Raw genomic sequence first — 14,367 nt, forward strand, 5'->3', positions numbered from 1 at the left:
AGGCCCGGATCCAACTGGAGGCGGGAGGAAGGGGTGCGGGGCGGGAAGGGGGGGTGGTGGTGGAAGGGAATATTATGGGCTGGAGGCCTCCTGCGACCAGAGGCAAGAGTATTATGGGCTGGCAAGGCCTTCGGTGGCCAGAGGGGGGAGCAGCGGGGGATGGCACCGGCTGCATGTGACTGAGGGGGGGGCCAAGTTGGGGGGGGTGGCGAGTGGGGGTGGGGGAGCATATTATGGGATAGCTCTTTGTACCTACTGCGGGGACTGCTTCTCCAGAAGATATTATGGGATGTCGTGTGTGGGAGGGGGAGTGGGGCTGGGGGGATTATTATGGGATGGTGGTGCAGAATGGGGAGGGCCTGAGGAGCTCTTCTCCAGCCCCCCCACCCCTTACTCTCTTTCCATCCACTCTAAGGTCTGCCTTCTCTCTCAAACGGTCCAAGGGGAACACCTGAAATGCACCCCCCCTACACACGCACACACTTTGAGCACCTCAACCCATCCTAGGCATCTCCCCTGACTAGCAGACACCTCCAGGGTGCTCAGGGGGAAAGGCAGCCCCTGGAGAATGGGGAGCAAGCCCCAAAGCAGGGCTGTGGTGGCCAGTGGACCACACCTCCCACCTGCACGGTGTCCCCTTGGCTTCCTATCCCCTTGGGCCACTCTCCTCCCTCTTCTTCCTCCACAAAGTGGGGGCCCTTGATCCTCTTCCCCTCCCCCCTCCCCTCCATTTCCTCTCCAGCTCCCTCCACAGCCGTAACCAGTAAAACAGGCGGCCAGCTATTATGGGATGGCTGCTCCCGGCAGCTCTGCAGGGAGGGGGCGGTCACCGCGGAATGTCTCTTGTGGGTGGCTATTATGGGATGGCCGCCTCTCTTTTTTTGGGGGGGGGGTGGGGGCTAGCAAGGAGAAGGATTATTATGGGATGTGCCCTGCACAGCTGGGTGGGGCTGTCCTGGGTAGGTGAAGCTCTGGGGAGGGGTGGGGGGTGGGGAAGGAAAGGAAGGAAGAGGGAGGGAAAGGAGCTGTGGAGGGTGGGGTGAGCCCTGGAGCCAGACCTGAGGCCTGGCAAGAGTAACTGGCTGGAGAGGTTCTTCTGTGACAGATGTTTGAAGGGGCCCCTGGGGCAGGCTGGAGCTGGTCAAATTTGAACCCTGGACACCTGGGTCCTTTTGCAGCTTGTGAGCTGCATGGTCGCTGAGTCCAGGGCCAGCAGAGCTGGGCTGGCGGTGAGAACGCCTGCGTTCTGGTGTTCTGGCTGTGTGGCACATCAATGGGAGTCGTGCTCCTGGGTGAACACAGTACCCAAGTACTCTCCTCCCCCTTGGCCTTCCTGGATTTTGAGCCTTGGGACCATAGCTCGGGTAGCAGGGTTGGGCCAGGGGGGCTTTGCAACCTTGCAGTCATACCCAGGAAACAGAGACTCTTGGTTTCTGAGGGGCAAATGCCTAGCCTGTCACTACAGCTCTCCCCCCCCCCCCCGCCCCCCAAGCCCTGCGCGACCTGCATCCTGTCTAGCCATCAGAATGCACTGTCACTGTGGCTTTTTTTTTTCCCTATGTTGTCTTTCCAAACTCCTTTTCTGATAAAGCAGGAGAACACTGGTCTCTTAGACCTCTTATGTACAGAGTTTCTGGGGCTTACACAGAACGGAGATGCAGAGAGAGCATGTGCTGAAAACTCCATGGACAACCCACTCTGAGTGTTATTCTAGGTTCTTCTGTACCACGGGATGGAAACAGAACTCTAAGGTAACCAGCTAGAGAGGCTGTCCCCCTGGGTGCGTTAATCAGGAGATTATCCCACCCTTAGTCTCTGTGGGCCAATCACGCTAGTGGTTTATTTATAATTTATCTGGAAGGGTAGCATGGGGCCAGGGTAGGGAGTGGGGGAGCATAGAAGCATAAAGACCACAAAAGCAATACATAAACACACACATCCCAGCCTTCTCTGGAATTCAAGAAGAGAGAAAGGGATTCTAACATTCTTGTGGCGGTAGCAGGGAGAGGTGGGGAGTAAGATGACAAGGGGATAAGTGGGTAGAACTTGCAGGGATAGGGGCAGGGAGGGCTGTGGGGGACAAAAGCTATCAGTGTTTATATCACGCACAAAGCTGTGACTACCCAGTTATAAAACTGTCTTCCTGGTTTACATTACGAATCATTGTAGTAATGTGGTATATATATGATGAAAAGTCTGTGGGGCAGATGGAGATATTACAGAAGGGAGTTTGAGGCTGAGAGGCAGGCTGGATCCCCTAGAGAAAAGGGGAGAGAGGAGGGCACAGTAGATACTTGCAGCTCTGTATACAAAGGAGTTAAAAGAAGGTATACCCACATTATGGTATCTTAAAAGAACTCCCTCCTCTCCCCTAAATGAGTACAAGGTTCATCTTTAGTACTCGGAACAATCATGGGGGAGGATTTGCACAAATGAATGGGGCCCAATCTTGGTGTCATGAGAATTGAATGAGGAAGACTGTGGCAGCTTTGCAGAATGGGGGTAAGGGTCCGCATACCACATGGATGTGGCAAAAGGATTGTCCAGGGAGTTAAGTCAGGCAGGAGTTGGTGGAAAGATGTATCAGCATCACTTGTGCTCCGCTTAGAAACAAAGGGATGTTGACTTCCTAAAGCAAGCTCTTGTCTCTCCTGAATTTATTTGTCCTTGCCACATCTCCAGCCCTGGGTTCCAGGAGGAGGGCAGAGTCCTCTGGCCAGGCCCTTTCTCTAGGAAAGTTGAGATTAGGAGGGCAACACAGAGATGGTGTGAGGTTGATCCTACTCACGTCTGATCAGGAAGGCCCCTCCTAGGAGGAAGTTCAAGTTTCTCTTCAACCTGTCCCACTGCCACAGGTCTTGGATTTGTGTGAAAAAGGCATATGAAAGCAAAGACAGACATGCTCTCGGGCTTGGGGGTTCAGAGCAGCCAGGCAGTGGTGATGGGACACTCATTTTCACTTGGATCCTGGTTCTCTGGGGATCAGAAAGAGGGCAAAGTGACAGGTTTATGGGTTCAGGTTCTCTGAGAGCTAAAGGGTTTTAAGATTGGGCTCTTGGTGGGGCGCCTGGGTGGCGTAGTCGGTTAAGCGTCCGACTTCAGCCAGGTCACGATCTCGCGGTCCGAGAGTTCGAGCCCCGCGTCAGGCTCTGGGCTGATGGCTCAGAGCCTGGAGCCTGTTTCCGCTTCTGTGTCTCCCTCTCTCTCTGTTCCTCCCCCGTTCATGCTCTGTCTCTCTCTGTCCCAAAAATAAATAAACGTTGAAAAAAAAATTAAAAAAAAAAAGATTGGGCTCTTGGACTTTCTAGGGCTGGGTCCCCAAGGTACCTGCAGGCCCAATTAGGGAAGGGGAGGGTATATGTTGAAAGGCTACCTTGTGACAAAATTGAATGAAGAAGGCATCCTGGAATGCTGACTTGTACATGGGAGGAGGGAAGATGGTGAATATTACACATCAAAGGGATTTTTTTTTTTGGATGGAGAATGAGGCTGCAACAAGATGAGGTCATGATCTCATGGTTCATGAGTTCCAGCCTTGCGTCCAGCTCCGTGCTGAGTGTGGAGCCTGCTTGGGATTCTCTCTCCCTCTCTCTCTGGCCTTCCCCTGCGTGCTCTCTGTATCTTTCTCAAAATAAATAAAAATAAACTTTAAAAAAAAGGAGGGCAGATGATATTATAGGATTTCAGTATTAGAAACACTGGATAGTTGAACATTGCTTTCCAATGAAAATCCCTTAGTTTGGTAGGGAACAGATGGGAGATATCTTGATTACCCATCTATATTGTAAATCCTTTTGGAATACCTTCCACCCTCTAGAAGGACTATTAAGAACCTCTACTGGGATCTGATCTCTTCTCTCTCTCTCTCTCTTTTTTAGTTTATTTATTTATTTTGAGAGATAGAGCAGGAGAGAGGCACACAGAGAGAATCCCAAGTAGGCTCTGCACTGCCAGCCCAGAGCCTGACTCGGGGCTTGAACTCACAAACCATGAAATCACTACCTGAGCCGAAATGAAGAGCTGGATGCTAAACTGACTGAGCCACCCTGGAATCTGATCTTTCCTGAGATCAGTTGGGATTTGTTTTATTCTCTGTAACAGGAAATGGGAAATAGCACTCAGTAGTTCTTCCTGGACACCGGATATTCTATCTTCTCTCATAGTTTGATGGATTATTTATACTTCTTGGAGGGAGGCATCTGGGGTCCTTGCATTCCCCATGGTGTCCAGCTTGGTGCCTTACTAGGTACACAGTTGTCGACGTCTGTTGGATGAACATGAGTAGTAGCAGTGAGTGAGTAGAGGGAAAGCAGGTCTAGACTCTTGGTATCTATATAGAAGGATCCTCATTTCACATTATGGTGGAATGTCCATCCATAGGAGTGACCCACGTGTGTTGATGAATGGACCACCTGACCTGGGGGAGGCAGGGTGAGGTGGGAGGAGGACTGCTGGAATGTTGAGAAATAGTCTAAAGACTCCTTTCTAAAATAGGAGTTTATAATTATTATGGGATGCTGTGGGTAAATTAAACTTTATCTAAGTGGCTCATTTGGCCAGCATGGTATTTGATTGGTCTTACTCAAAACTAAGAGCTGGAGGTAAGTATCTGGAGAATAACTGGATTTTGGTTGGATTGCGTGGGACCCTGGGTTGACTCTCAGTTCCTGAGTGTCTGGAAATGGTGAGATGAGGAAAGGTAGGGTTTGTCCTAGACAGCAAGAGGCTTTATGCCAGGATACTGCTTTGGCCCAGAAAGGGATGAAGGTGTGTACAAGTTGGGGCGGGCACAGGGCAGTGTGGGTAGCCTGCTTCACCCTTGTGGCTCTGGTTGTTAGAATAGACTGACAGCCAGTGGAGGTGGGGGAGGTATGACTATGAATATTATGGGATGCCTGGCTGGAAAGGTATAGGGGTGGTGGCTGGAGATGAAGCATTATGGGATGTGAGGCTGGGTTGTGCTAGGAGTATTATAGTATGTCTGGTGGACCACAGGCTCCTTGACATTATTATGGGATATCAGGGTGTGGGGTAGGGGAGTAAAATTACGGGATATCTTTCCAGTGTTAGAGGAAAGGAGATTAGATGACCATCTCTGTAGGGTGCTGATCGTTATGGGATATGTCTTTGACAGGGAGAAGTGGTTATCATGAGCTGTGGAGTTAGAATGAAATGTGTGAAGGCTGAGGGTGCTGGTGTGAGGATCTAGACCCTAGCCTGAGCTGCCCTCAGCCCCTGCAGGCTAGGGGGTTGGTTATTATGGGATGCCAGTATAGAAAGTAGGAAACTGATTATTACGGGATGTGTGTGGGAGGAGGCCGTAGTGTCCGTTGTTGTAATGTGGTGGGGGGGTGCGTTTCTGACTATTATGGGATATCAAACTGGGGGTGGATGAAGAGTGGTTATTATGGGATGTCTGTGGGGGATGGGGATGAATATTATGGGATGTGAGGCTGAAGTGCTGGGAGGGGTGCTTATTATGGGATGGCCATGAAAAGGAGAGGTGACGAATTATTATGGGATGTCAGCATTAGGGCCAAGAGTGAAGAAGTTGGCAAAGGGTGGCTATTATGGGATGTCTGAGGTGGGGAAAGGGTTAGTTGCAAAAGGTCTGCAATATTATGAGATGTCAACAGCCTTGGCATATAGGTGTATGGAGTGCGTGTGTGGGGGGGGTGGTGTGTGTGTGTGTGGGGGGGGTGTCCGTGTGTATTATGGGATGGCCAGGAGGTGGGTGGTTGCCCGGGTGACACGCGCGCGCGCGCTCGAAGGGGGCGTGGCCAGTGGTTGCCTGAGCGACGAGGGGGCGGGGGTTGCCCGGGAGACCTAAGGAGGAGGGTGGCGGTAGTGGAGGGGGGGTTAGAGTTGGTTGAGGTTATTATGGGCTGTCCGTGGGGGGGCGGGGCCTGTGCGGTGGGATTTCCCGGCCGGTGTTTCGGGCCCTTTAAGAGGCGACGCCGGAGCCGGAGCCATTTTCCCCCCTTCGGCCGCGGCGAGGAGGAGCCGGAGCGGGAGTGACACCGGGCCGGACCCAGCGCGACCTGCGGCGGCTCCGGGGTGAGGAGAGCGCGGGGTTCCCAAAGAGACGCCCCTCTCAGCCCGACCAGCCCCCAGGCTTATCCCTCCACCCACCCCTTCCTCAGACGTCCGGGACTCGCGGACCGCCCCCTGCTTGGAGGAGCTGACCCTTCCTTTCCTTGGCCTGCAGGGCGCCCTGCCCCCCCCCACCCTCCCCCCGCCCTAAGCCGGCCGGAGTCTTGCTCCCCTCGACTCCCACCTCGGGCTTGGTCTCCCACAATGCCCGGCGCCCGCCCCCTCGCCCTTTGCTCACTTGCCCCCCGGGACACGTGGCCCGGCCCCCTGCCTGGTGGGCGCTCCCTCGGCCCCCACGTCCCTATCTCCAGCCCCTTGGAGCCCTGAGCCTCCACGCCCCCTCGGCCCCGCGGCTTCTCTGGAGAACCTGAGTTTGTCCCAGAGGACAGCCTTTGGAGAGCTGCCCTGTCTGGGGACTGGCCCCTCCCCAGGCGCAGGGAGGCGCCCCCCCACCCCCAAGTGACCTTGTGTCCCCGAGCGCCTCGCTGCCTGCCGCCTCCCCCGGCCCCCCCCGCGCCGCGGCCACTCGGACACCCCCTCCCCCCGTCACACCCTGCTCGGTCCAGCCCGGTTTCTCCCTTCCCCAAGCCTGCACCAGCCTGCCCTCGGGGGCGTCGCTCCCGCTCATCTGGGGGGGCTCCAGTTGGGGAGCCGGCTTCCGGGCTGCCCTCGAGGAGTGTGGAACTAAGTTCAGCCTGAGTGGTTCGGGTGCCCTGCTAGGGTGGCTGGGGTGGGGGGGCCGCTGGTGGTGGTGGGCGGAAAGAGCGGGTGGGTGTGGGGGAGGGGGACAGTGCGCGTCACTGACTGTTCTCTCTTTCTTCCCCCCCTCCCCCGCACAGTGACTCGGGCCAGTGTAGAGGGCCCCAGGCCGCAGGCAGGAGCAGCTGGGCCAATTCCCTGGCCGGGAGCGGAAGGGGATGGCGTCGGGCCTGGGCTCCCCGTCCCCCTGCTCGGCGGGCAGCGAGGAGGAGGATATGGATGCACTTTTGAACAACAGCCTGCCCCCACCCCACCCAGGTAACATCTTCCCCAAGGGCCCAGGGCAGGAAGGAGGCATTTGGGCCCTCCCTAGCGACTCTGGTGAGGCAGGGTTGAGTTTCTCTCTCTCTCTCTCTTTCTCTGTGCAGAGTCTGAGGTGGAGGGCATCCGAAGGGAGTGGTTCCCTTCTGCGGAGCTCTTGTGGGAGGGGGTGGAAGCCATGTGCCTCCTGGGCTCTGGGACCAAGATGCAAGCTTGCTGCACTGTCTGGTCTTCAGGAATGCTATGCAGGTCCCCGTTGAGGGAGCTCTCTGGGCTGGCAGACCTTACCTTGTGTGGGTCCTTGGAGAAATGCAGGTGGCTGGGACCACGGGGGGCGGGGGGTGGGGTGGGTGGGGGTGGGTGTTGAGGATTGCTTGCTGGAGACCAGCCGGGCATCTGTGTTAGCAGGATCTTGTGGTTGCTGCTGTGGAAAGGAGAGAGGGAGTGCTGGTTACTCTCTATCTGATTATTTTTAGCTTCTGATCAGTTACCGGTTTTCTGTGCTGTCTCAACTGTGTGAAGTTTGAATTGCGCTCCTCAGCTGGGTTGTAGAGCGCTTTTAGCCTGCAGATTGCTGGAATGTTTCGAGTGGGGAAATGATGGGGGCTAGGGGTAGGATGTCACAGCCTGAAGGTTATACTAGGGAGCACCCCCTTTCTCTGGCAGGTGGAAATAATCCAGACTTTTTTTTTTCTTAGAGGCTTCTACCTCTGCGCAGGTAGCCTGGGGTTTGGGCTGGTGGCCTGAAGTGTTTGTGTAGGTGTGTTGGGGGGTTGTTCTGTCTGTGTTTGGGGGTGGCTCCTTGGACTGGCCAAACTCGTATGGTTATAACCATCCTGCCTGATTGGAGTAGCCCTTGTCTGTTCTCAAATGGTGATTAATGTCATGCATCTAAGTGGATGTCTCTCTCTCGCCTGTCTTTCCTTTTTCAGAGCCCTTAGCTAAGTCACCTATTTGTTTCCTTGACCTTTTTTTTTTCCAGGTGTTTGTTTTTTTGGTTTTTTTTGACATGCCATTTCTTTAGTCTCTCTGTTTATATTTACTTATTTTTTTTAAGTTCCAGAGCTTGCTGGTTCTGTTTTTGTTTCCCATCAAACATTTTTCACTTCTGCCTTCTTCTTAGCTCCAGCAGCAAGTTGAGGTGGTCTGGGAAAGATGTTTCTACATTGGGCATTTTCTAAGTGGAAAGTCTTCATTTGAAACTGGGGTCTCTTTGGAGAGGGGCAGTCGTGTTACTGAGTCTTCAGCTGTTGGGATGAGAAACTTAGGCTTGAATCTCATCATCCTTGTGTAGGGCAAGGTGGCAAATTTCTGTGCTGTTGCCCGAGGTGGGGGTGGGGTGGTGGTATTAGTAACCTGATCTGATCCTTTCTGTGAGGGGCGAGAGAAGTAGACTAGTGCTATCTAGCTAATATTGGTTCCACATCTTGGCTTCCCATCGGGCCCTTGGTCTGGGGCTGCCCCCCCATGTTGATTGGGAGCTGTGCAGGCTCCCAGGGTGAACTCTGCCCCAAGCTGTAGCATGACCCAGTTTTTCCACTTGCCACACCCCATTCCTGCCCCTTTCCCAAATCTTCTTTTATGTCTCAGCCACTTTGCCGCTTGTCATGTCAGCACATTATCTGCCTGAGAAGTTTGGGGGTCTTATGTGGATGGGTGTCCCCTTCACTTGCTTGGGTTTGTCCTTGTGCCCAGCTCCAGCTTTTATGGAAGGGAGGAGGACGAGGAACCGAAAGATGTAACTGATTAGTGAGGGGGACGACATGGGGATTGCTGGGGAGCAGCCTTAAGAAAATGAATGGTTCTTTCTGGTAAGATCCAGGCTGGTGTTCCTTTCCCAAGGGAATGGGAGGGGCTTTCTTGTGCCTGGCCTGATCCTGGGCTGAGTGGGGGGAGGCTGATGGTGCTTTGTCAAGCTTAATGTCTCATGTTCCCTAGTATCTGCCTTGCTCAAGAAGGGCGGAGTCAGAAGCATATTAGGGCTAGTTCTGGGGGTCAAGAGCGAAGAGCATGTGTAGGATTGAAGGAAGCATATTATTGTCCAGCACTGTCCAGGTGCTGCTCATTTTTTCTTGGTGTAGACATCACTCCCATATGTTGGATAGGTGGCTCCTTCTAATCCGTGAGAGGTGGTTTAGGATCTATTGCTTGGACTCTTGGGGAAGGTAGCTGGTGAGGAGGAAACTGAGTTTCAGAGACTTCTGGTGGGTTCCCATTCCTCAACGTAAATCTTTTGGATATCAGAAATTTGAGGTTTTATGTTCTGACCGCAGCTCTACTGAGCCTTTGTTAAATCTTAGTACTGATGATTGAAACAATTATTATGATTGAGGGAGTAGTCTCGTCCCTCTTGTAGTATTACGTTCATGTCTGTCTTGGGTTTCTTTGCGTAGGACATTAGAGTGGCCTCTTGAGAACTGTGTCATCCCAGAATAGGTGTTAGGAGAAGTGGCATGTGGACTTGGGGCCAGGTAGTAATTTGGGAAGTCTTTGTGAGGGTAGTCTTTCCCCGGCTACCTCTATCAACCCCACCCCCCTCCCCTGCTACTTCCTGTCTGTCCTATGTTGGCAGCTGGGTGCCCTGGGCTGGCTTCTGCGGTCAGGAGCCATTTTCCCTCTCTTCAGTGGGTGAGGCACTCCCTCCTTCTCTCCACTCCCTTCTCCACTCCCCCCCCTCCCAGGGCGGGGGTGGCTTAGGAAGAAGGAGAGAGAGGAGGGAGGAGGGAGCTGGTGTGAATGTGTGTTAGTTACAAAGGAAGCTGCCTCCTGGCCTTCTCCTCCCCCTCTGTGCCCCTTCCCACCTATCCCTGCCCAGGAGCTCTCAGTATTACCCCAGGCTTTGTGTGTGCTCCCAGCCAGGGGAGGAGGTGGAGCCAGATGGGAGGAGGATGGGGGGGGGGGGGGCGGTGTGTGTGTGTGTGTGTGTGTGTGTGTGTGTGTGTGTGTGTGTGTAGGGGATGGTGACAGCTGGGCTGATTTGGGCCCCTGGGGAGAAGAGGCTACTGACCCAGGAGAAGCTGGGAGGAACAGTGGAGCTGGAGATGGGGAAAGGAAATTATGTTTGAGAGTGGGTGTGATATTGGGCTGGCAACTGAACCTGGGGCTTGGTGGGGGGGTGGGGTGGGGTTGGTGGTTTTGAGCAGTGATGACCCAAAGTGGGGAGTGAAGGGTGTGGTTTATGGGACCCCTGAACTGATACCATTCTGGAAATGTCGTGAAGGTGTATTCTCTTGTTTCGGCCTTCTGGGTAGGACCTTTCATTCTCACTCCCTGGTTTATAGAATACTTGGTGGCCAGTTACAGGAGAGCTAGACCTATTTCTTTTATTTGGTTAACTCTCAGCATCTTGATTCAGCTGCACTGGTGAACATACAGAGGACTCCTATTAGGTACGAGGGAAAGGAGGCAGGGGTCTGGACAGCTGCCTGAGGTGGGCCTGCTCTGGCCTGGCAGGCCTATTTCGGGTATATACAGCTCTCTCTTTGTCTGTTTTTGTCCTGAGTATCAGCTTCCTTCTGTGGAGAGTATAGCAGTTCTCTTCAGTGGAATCTGGGACAAGAGGTGGGGGAATAAAGTCTAAAGCCTCTGGATTAGGCTCTAACCTTTTGCTATTGATCTATTCTCTACCTGCCTTTCTCTGCCAACTATGTGTAGAAAATGAAGAGGACCCAGAAGAGGATTTGTCAGAAGCAGAGACTCCAAAGCTCAAGAAGAAGAAAAAGCCTAAGAAGCCTCGGGACCCTAAAATCCCTAAGAGCAAGCGCCAAAAAAAGGAGGTGAGTGGGTGACTGGATGTTTTGGGGAATAAGAGGAAGAACAGAGGAGCTCTGTGAAAGGTTGAGGCGCGGGGTGGGGGGGGGGGGGCGGTGGCATGGCATTTGTTTCTTCTGGAGTGGTGGGCCAGGTCCTGGGGATGAGCCTCAGGGCTGTCCTGAGGTCAGCATGTGTGTAGCATGTGTGTGTCTGTCTCCCTCTCCCTCTCCCCCTTCCCTGCTCCAGCGTATGCTCTTATGCCGGCAGCTGGGGGACAGCTCTGGGGAGGGGCCGGAGTTTGTGGAGGAGGAGGAAGAGGTGGCTCTGCGCTCAGACAGTGAGGGCAGCGACTATACCCCTGGCAAGAAGAAGAAGAAGAAGCTTGGACCTAAGAAAGAAAAGAAGAGCAAATCCAAGAGGAAGGAAGAGGAGGAGGAGGATGACGATGATGATGATTCAAAGGTGCCTGGATCTCTGTCCTCTTCCCTGTGCTTGCTGTCAACTTCTGTCTTTTGTCTCCCAGATACTCCACTGCCCCTTAGAATGTTTTCTCTTCCTGTTTATAATGATTTTCTCTCCACTCTCCTCCCCTGGTCTTGCAATCTTTTGTTTCAACTCATTCCCTGAGCAGGGGTGGGCACTAGATGTCAGGTGTTTGACCTTGCTCTCTCTGCAGGAACCTAAATCGTCCGCTCAGCTCCTGGAAGACTGGGGCATGGAAGACATTGACCATGTGTTCTCAGAGGAGGATTATCGCACCCTCACCAACTACAAGGCCTTTAGCCAGTTTGTCCGGTAACAAGAGGGTTTTGGGGCTAGGGGAGGAGAGTGCTTCTGTAATCTCTTTTCACTTCTCTTTCTCTCTCTCTTTTATTCTTAAACTTTTCCTTCTTTGCTGTTCTTGTCCATCTCTCCACCAGACCCCTCATTGCTGCCAAAAACCCCAAGATTGCTGTCTCCAAGATGATGATGGTTTTGGGTGCAAAGTGGCGTGAGTTTAGCACCAACAACCCCTTCAAAGGCAGTTCTGGGGCATCAGTGGCGGCAGCAGCGGCAGCAGCGGTGGCTGTCGTGGAGAGCATGGTGACAGCCACTGAAGTTGCACCACCTCCTCCCCCTGTGGAGGTGCCTATCCGCAAGGCCAAGACCAAGGAGGGCAAAGGTGAAATGGGACCCAATGGGACTGATGTGGGCTTGGGATATGAGGACAGAGAAAACATGGAGATGTTCTTCTGTCAGCCTAAAGATAGAAGTGGGAGGGAGGAATGAGTCTTGGATTTAGGAGGGACATTTGGGAAGCTGGACACGGGGAAACCAGCTCAGGTAGAGAACACTTTACTGTCTTCCCCTCTTTCTGCCCTTTGCTGTGCATTTGGATTGTATGATCTTACTTGCACTCTTCTGGTTTTAGGTCCCAATGCTCGGAGGAAGCCCAAGGGCAGCCCTCGTGTACCTGATGCCAAGAAGCCTAAACCCAAGAAAGTAGCTCCCCTGAAAATCAAGCTGGGAGGTTTTGGTTCTAAGCGTAAGAGATCCTCGGTGAGAGCCCAGCCTATCCCGTTGGTGAGGGTGCCGTATCTGATAGGATGTTACCTATGTCGGGATCTAGCCTTCACAGTAGGCATGTAAGCATGGGGAGAGTTGGCCCTAGAACAAGGTGACTAGGCTCCTTATATGATAGTCCTTGCTGGGATTCTAGCATCCCTAGTAAAAGAGGAATCCCTTCTCTAGCACTCCCCTTCCCTTGGCTTCAACCTCTAACCTTCTCCTTTTTTATTCTGTCAGAGTGAGGATGATGACTTAGATGTGGAATCTGACTTCGATGATGCCAGTATCAATAGCTATTCTGTTTCTGATGGTTCTACCAGCCGTAGTAGCCGCAGCCGCAAGAAACTCCGAACCACTAAAAAGAAGAAGAAAGGTGTGTTTCTTTTTTTTATCTGTGTGTGATGGGATGGGGTGGGGATGACTGGGGAAGAATCTCCCTAAGGAGATAGGAGTTGGTTTATTTTAGAGGGGGTGGGGGGAGGTAGTTTTTTTCTAATAACTGGGCTTTCCCTCTTCCTTGCCCAGGCGAGGAGGAGGTGACTGCTGTGGATGGTTATGAGACAGACCACCAGGACTATTGCGAGGTGTGCCAGCAAGGCGGTGAGATCATCCTGTGTGATACCTGTCCCCGAGCTTACCACATGGTCTGCCTGGATCCGGATATGGAGAAGGCTCCTGAGGGCAAGTGGAGCTGCCCACACTGCGTGAGTACCTGGCCATTGTGGCTTTTTGGAACCCTCAAGAGGAAGGGTGGGGTCATCAAAGATCTTTTGGGCTTGGGTGGTGTTGCTGGTGTGGACTTTGGGAAACATTCAAAAAAATGATGAGTGTGGTTCAGACTTGGGTGGGTGGGTGGGGGGTGGTAATAATCTGACTCTGGACTTTTACTGCAGGAGAAGGAAGGCATCCAGTGGGAGGCTAAAGAGGACAATTCGGAGGGTGAGGAGATCCTGGAAGAGGTTGGAGGAGACCCTGAAGAGGAGGATGACCACCATATGGAATTCTGTCGTGTCTGTAAAGACGGTGGGGAACTGCTCTGCTGTGACACTTGTCCTTCATCCTACCACATCCACTGTCTGAACCCCCCACTTCCAGAGATCCCTAATGGTGAATGGCTCTGTCCCCGTTGTACGGTGAGTTAACTGACCCCAGCCAGGGTGGGATGTGTGGATAGTGTAATCTAGCAGAGGGTTTATCTCTTCTATATGTAGGCATCAGGAGGCTGAGGTGCAGGAGAGGTCATTGGAGAACTGTATCTTTTAGCCCTGAGATAGGTATTTTCCTTTCTCATGCAGTCTGGGGATACTTTTGTCTGGGAAAATGTAAGACTAACTTTGAACAGAGGAGTTGATGCTCTGCCAGCTCTCTTAAGGAGAGTAGAGCAGTGTTCTTCCATCCTAGAGCATCCATTAGGTCTTGGTGGTTTAGAATGGTTTGATAGGGTCACTTAATTGCTTTTCAGTTACTTCATAGAGAGGAGTTCTAGGCTCCAGAAGTGGAGAGAGGGAGTTCTATTATTCTTTACTAGAATGGTTCTTTTTAAAATGAGAAGTGTTATTTTAATAATTCTTTGATAATGTTGAGGCTGTGGGCTGTATCATTTCCTCCCCTTGGTAATGATTTGGTGTTGAATCATCTTTTTCTCTCAGTGTCCAGCTCTTAAGGGCAAAGTTCAGAAGATTCTAATCTGGAAGTGGGGTCAGCCACCATCTCCCACACCAGTGCCTCGGCCTCCAGATGCTGATCCCAATACTCCCTCCCCTAAGCCCCTGGAGGGGCGGCCAGAGCGGCAGTTCTTTGTGAAATGGCAAGGCATGTCTTATTGGCACTGCTCCTGGGTGTCTGAACTGCAGGTAAACCTGGGAAGGCTAGAGATCTGGGGGCCACAATGGAGAGGGTCATGAAAAACAGCCTTGTGGATGGAAGGAGTGAATGCCACTCCTCAGTGACTGA

The 14,367-nt window shown here is 52.8% G+C and overlaps 1 protein-coding gene across 8 annotated transcripts in view; it reads left to right on the forward strand.

The window, feature by feature from the left end:
* Positions 1-5,899: 5,899 nt before the first annotated feature.
* CHD4 (chromodomain helicase DNA binding protein 4) overlaps positions 5,900-14,367 on the forward strand; it is a 30,232-nt gene continuing 21,764 nt past the window's right edge. For 5 of the 8 annotated variants that reach the window (XM_086714222.1, XM_086714223.1, XM_086714224.1 and 2 more), the window contains exons 1-11: positions 5,900-6,057; positions 6,933-7,110; positions 10,768-10,889; positions 11,113-11,328; positions 11,543-11,661; positions 11,787-12,028; positions 12,278-12,405; positions 12,652-12,787; positions 12,940-13,118; positions 13,308-13,547; positions 14,064-14,267. In XM_086714222.1, coding sequence (XP_086570348.1) covers positions 7,011-7,110; positions 10,768-10,889; positions 11,113-11,328; positions 11,543-11,661; positions 11,787-12,028; positions 12,278-12,405; positions 12,652-12,787; positions 12,940-13,118; positions 13,308-13,547; positions 14,064-14,267 — 1,686 coding nt within the window. In that variant the 5' untranslated portion in view covers positions 5,900-6,057; positions 6,933-7,010. The remainder of the gene's footprint in view (positions 6,058-6,932; positions 7,111-10,767; positions 10,890-11,112; positions 11,329-11,542; positions 11,662-11,786; positions 12,029-12,277; positions 12,406-12,651; positions 12,788-12,939; positions 13,119-13,307; positions 13,548-14,063; positions 14,268-14,367) is intronic. The other 3 variants (XM_086714227.1, XM_086714228.1, XM_086714230.1) reach the window with 2 other exon arrangements.

Source organism: Puma concolor, chromosome B4, assembly GCF_028749965.1.
Source record: "Puma concolor isolate L17-30 chromosome B4, mPumCon1.1.hap2, whole genome shotgun sequence".
NCBI classification, from domain to species: Eukaryota; Metazoa; Chordata; class Mammalia; order Carnivora; family Felidae; genus Puma; species Puma concolor.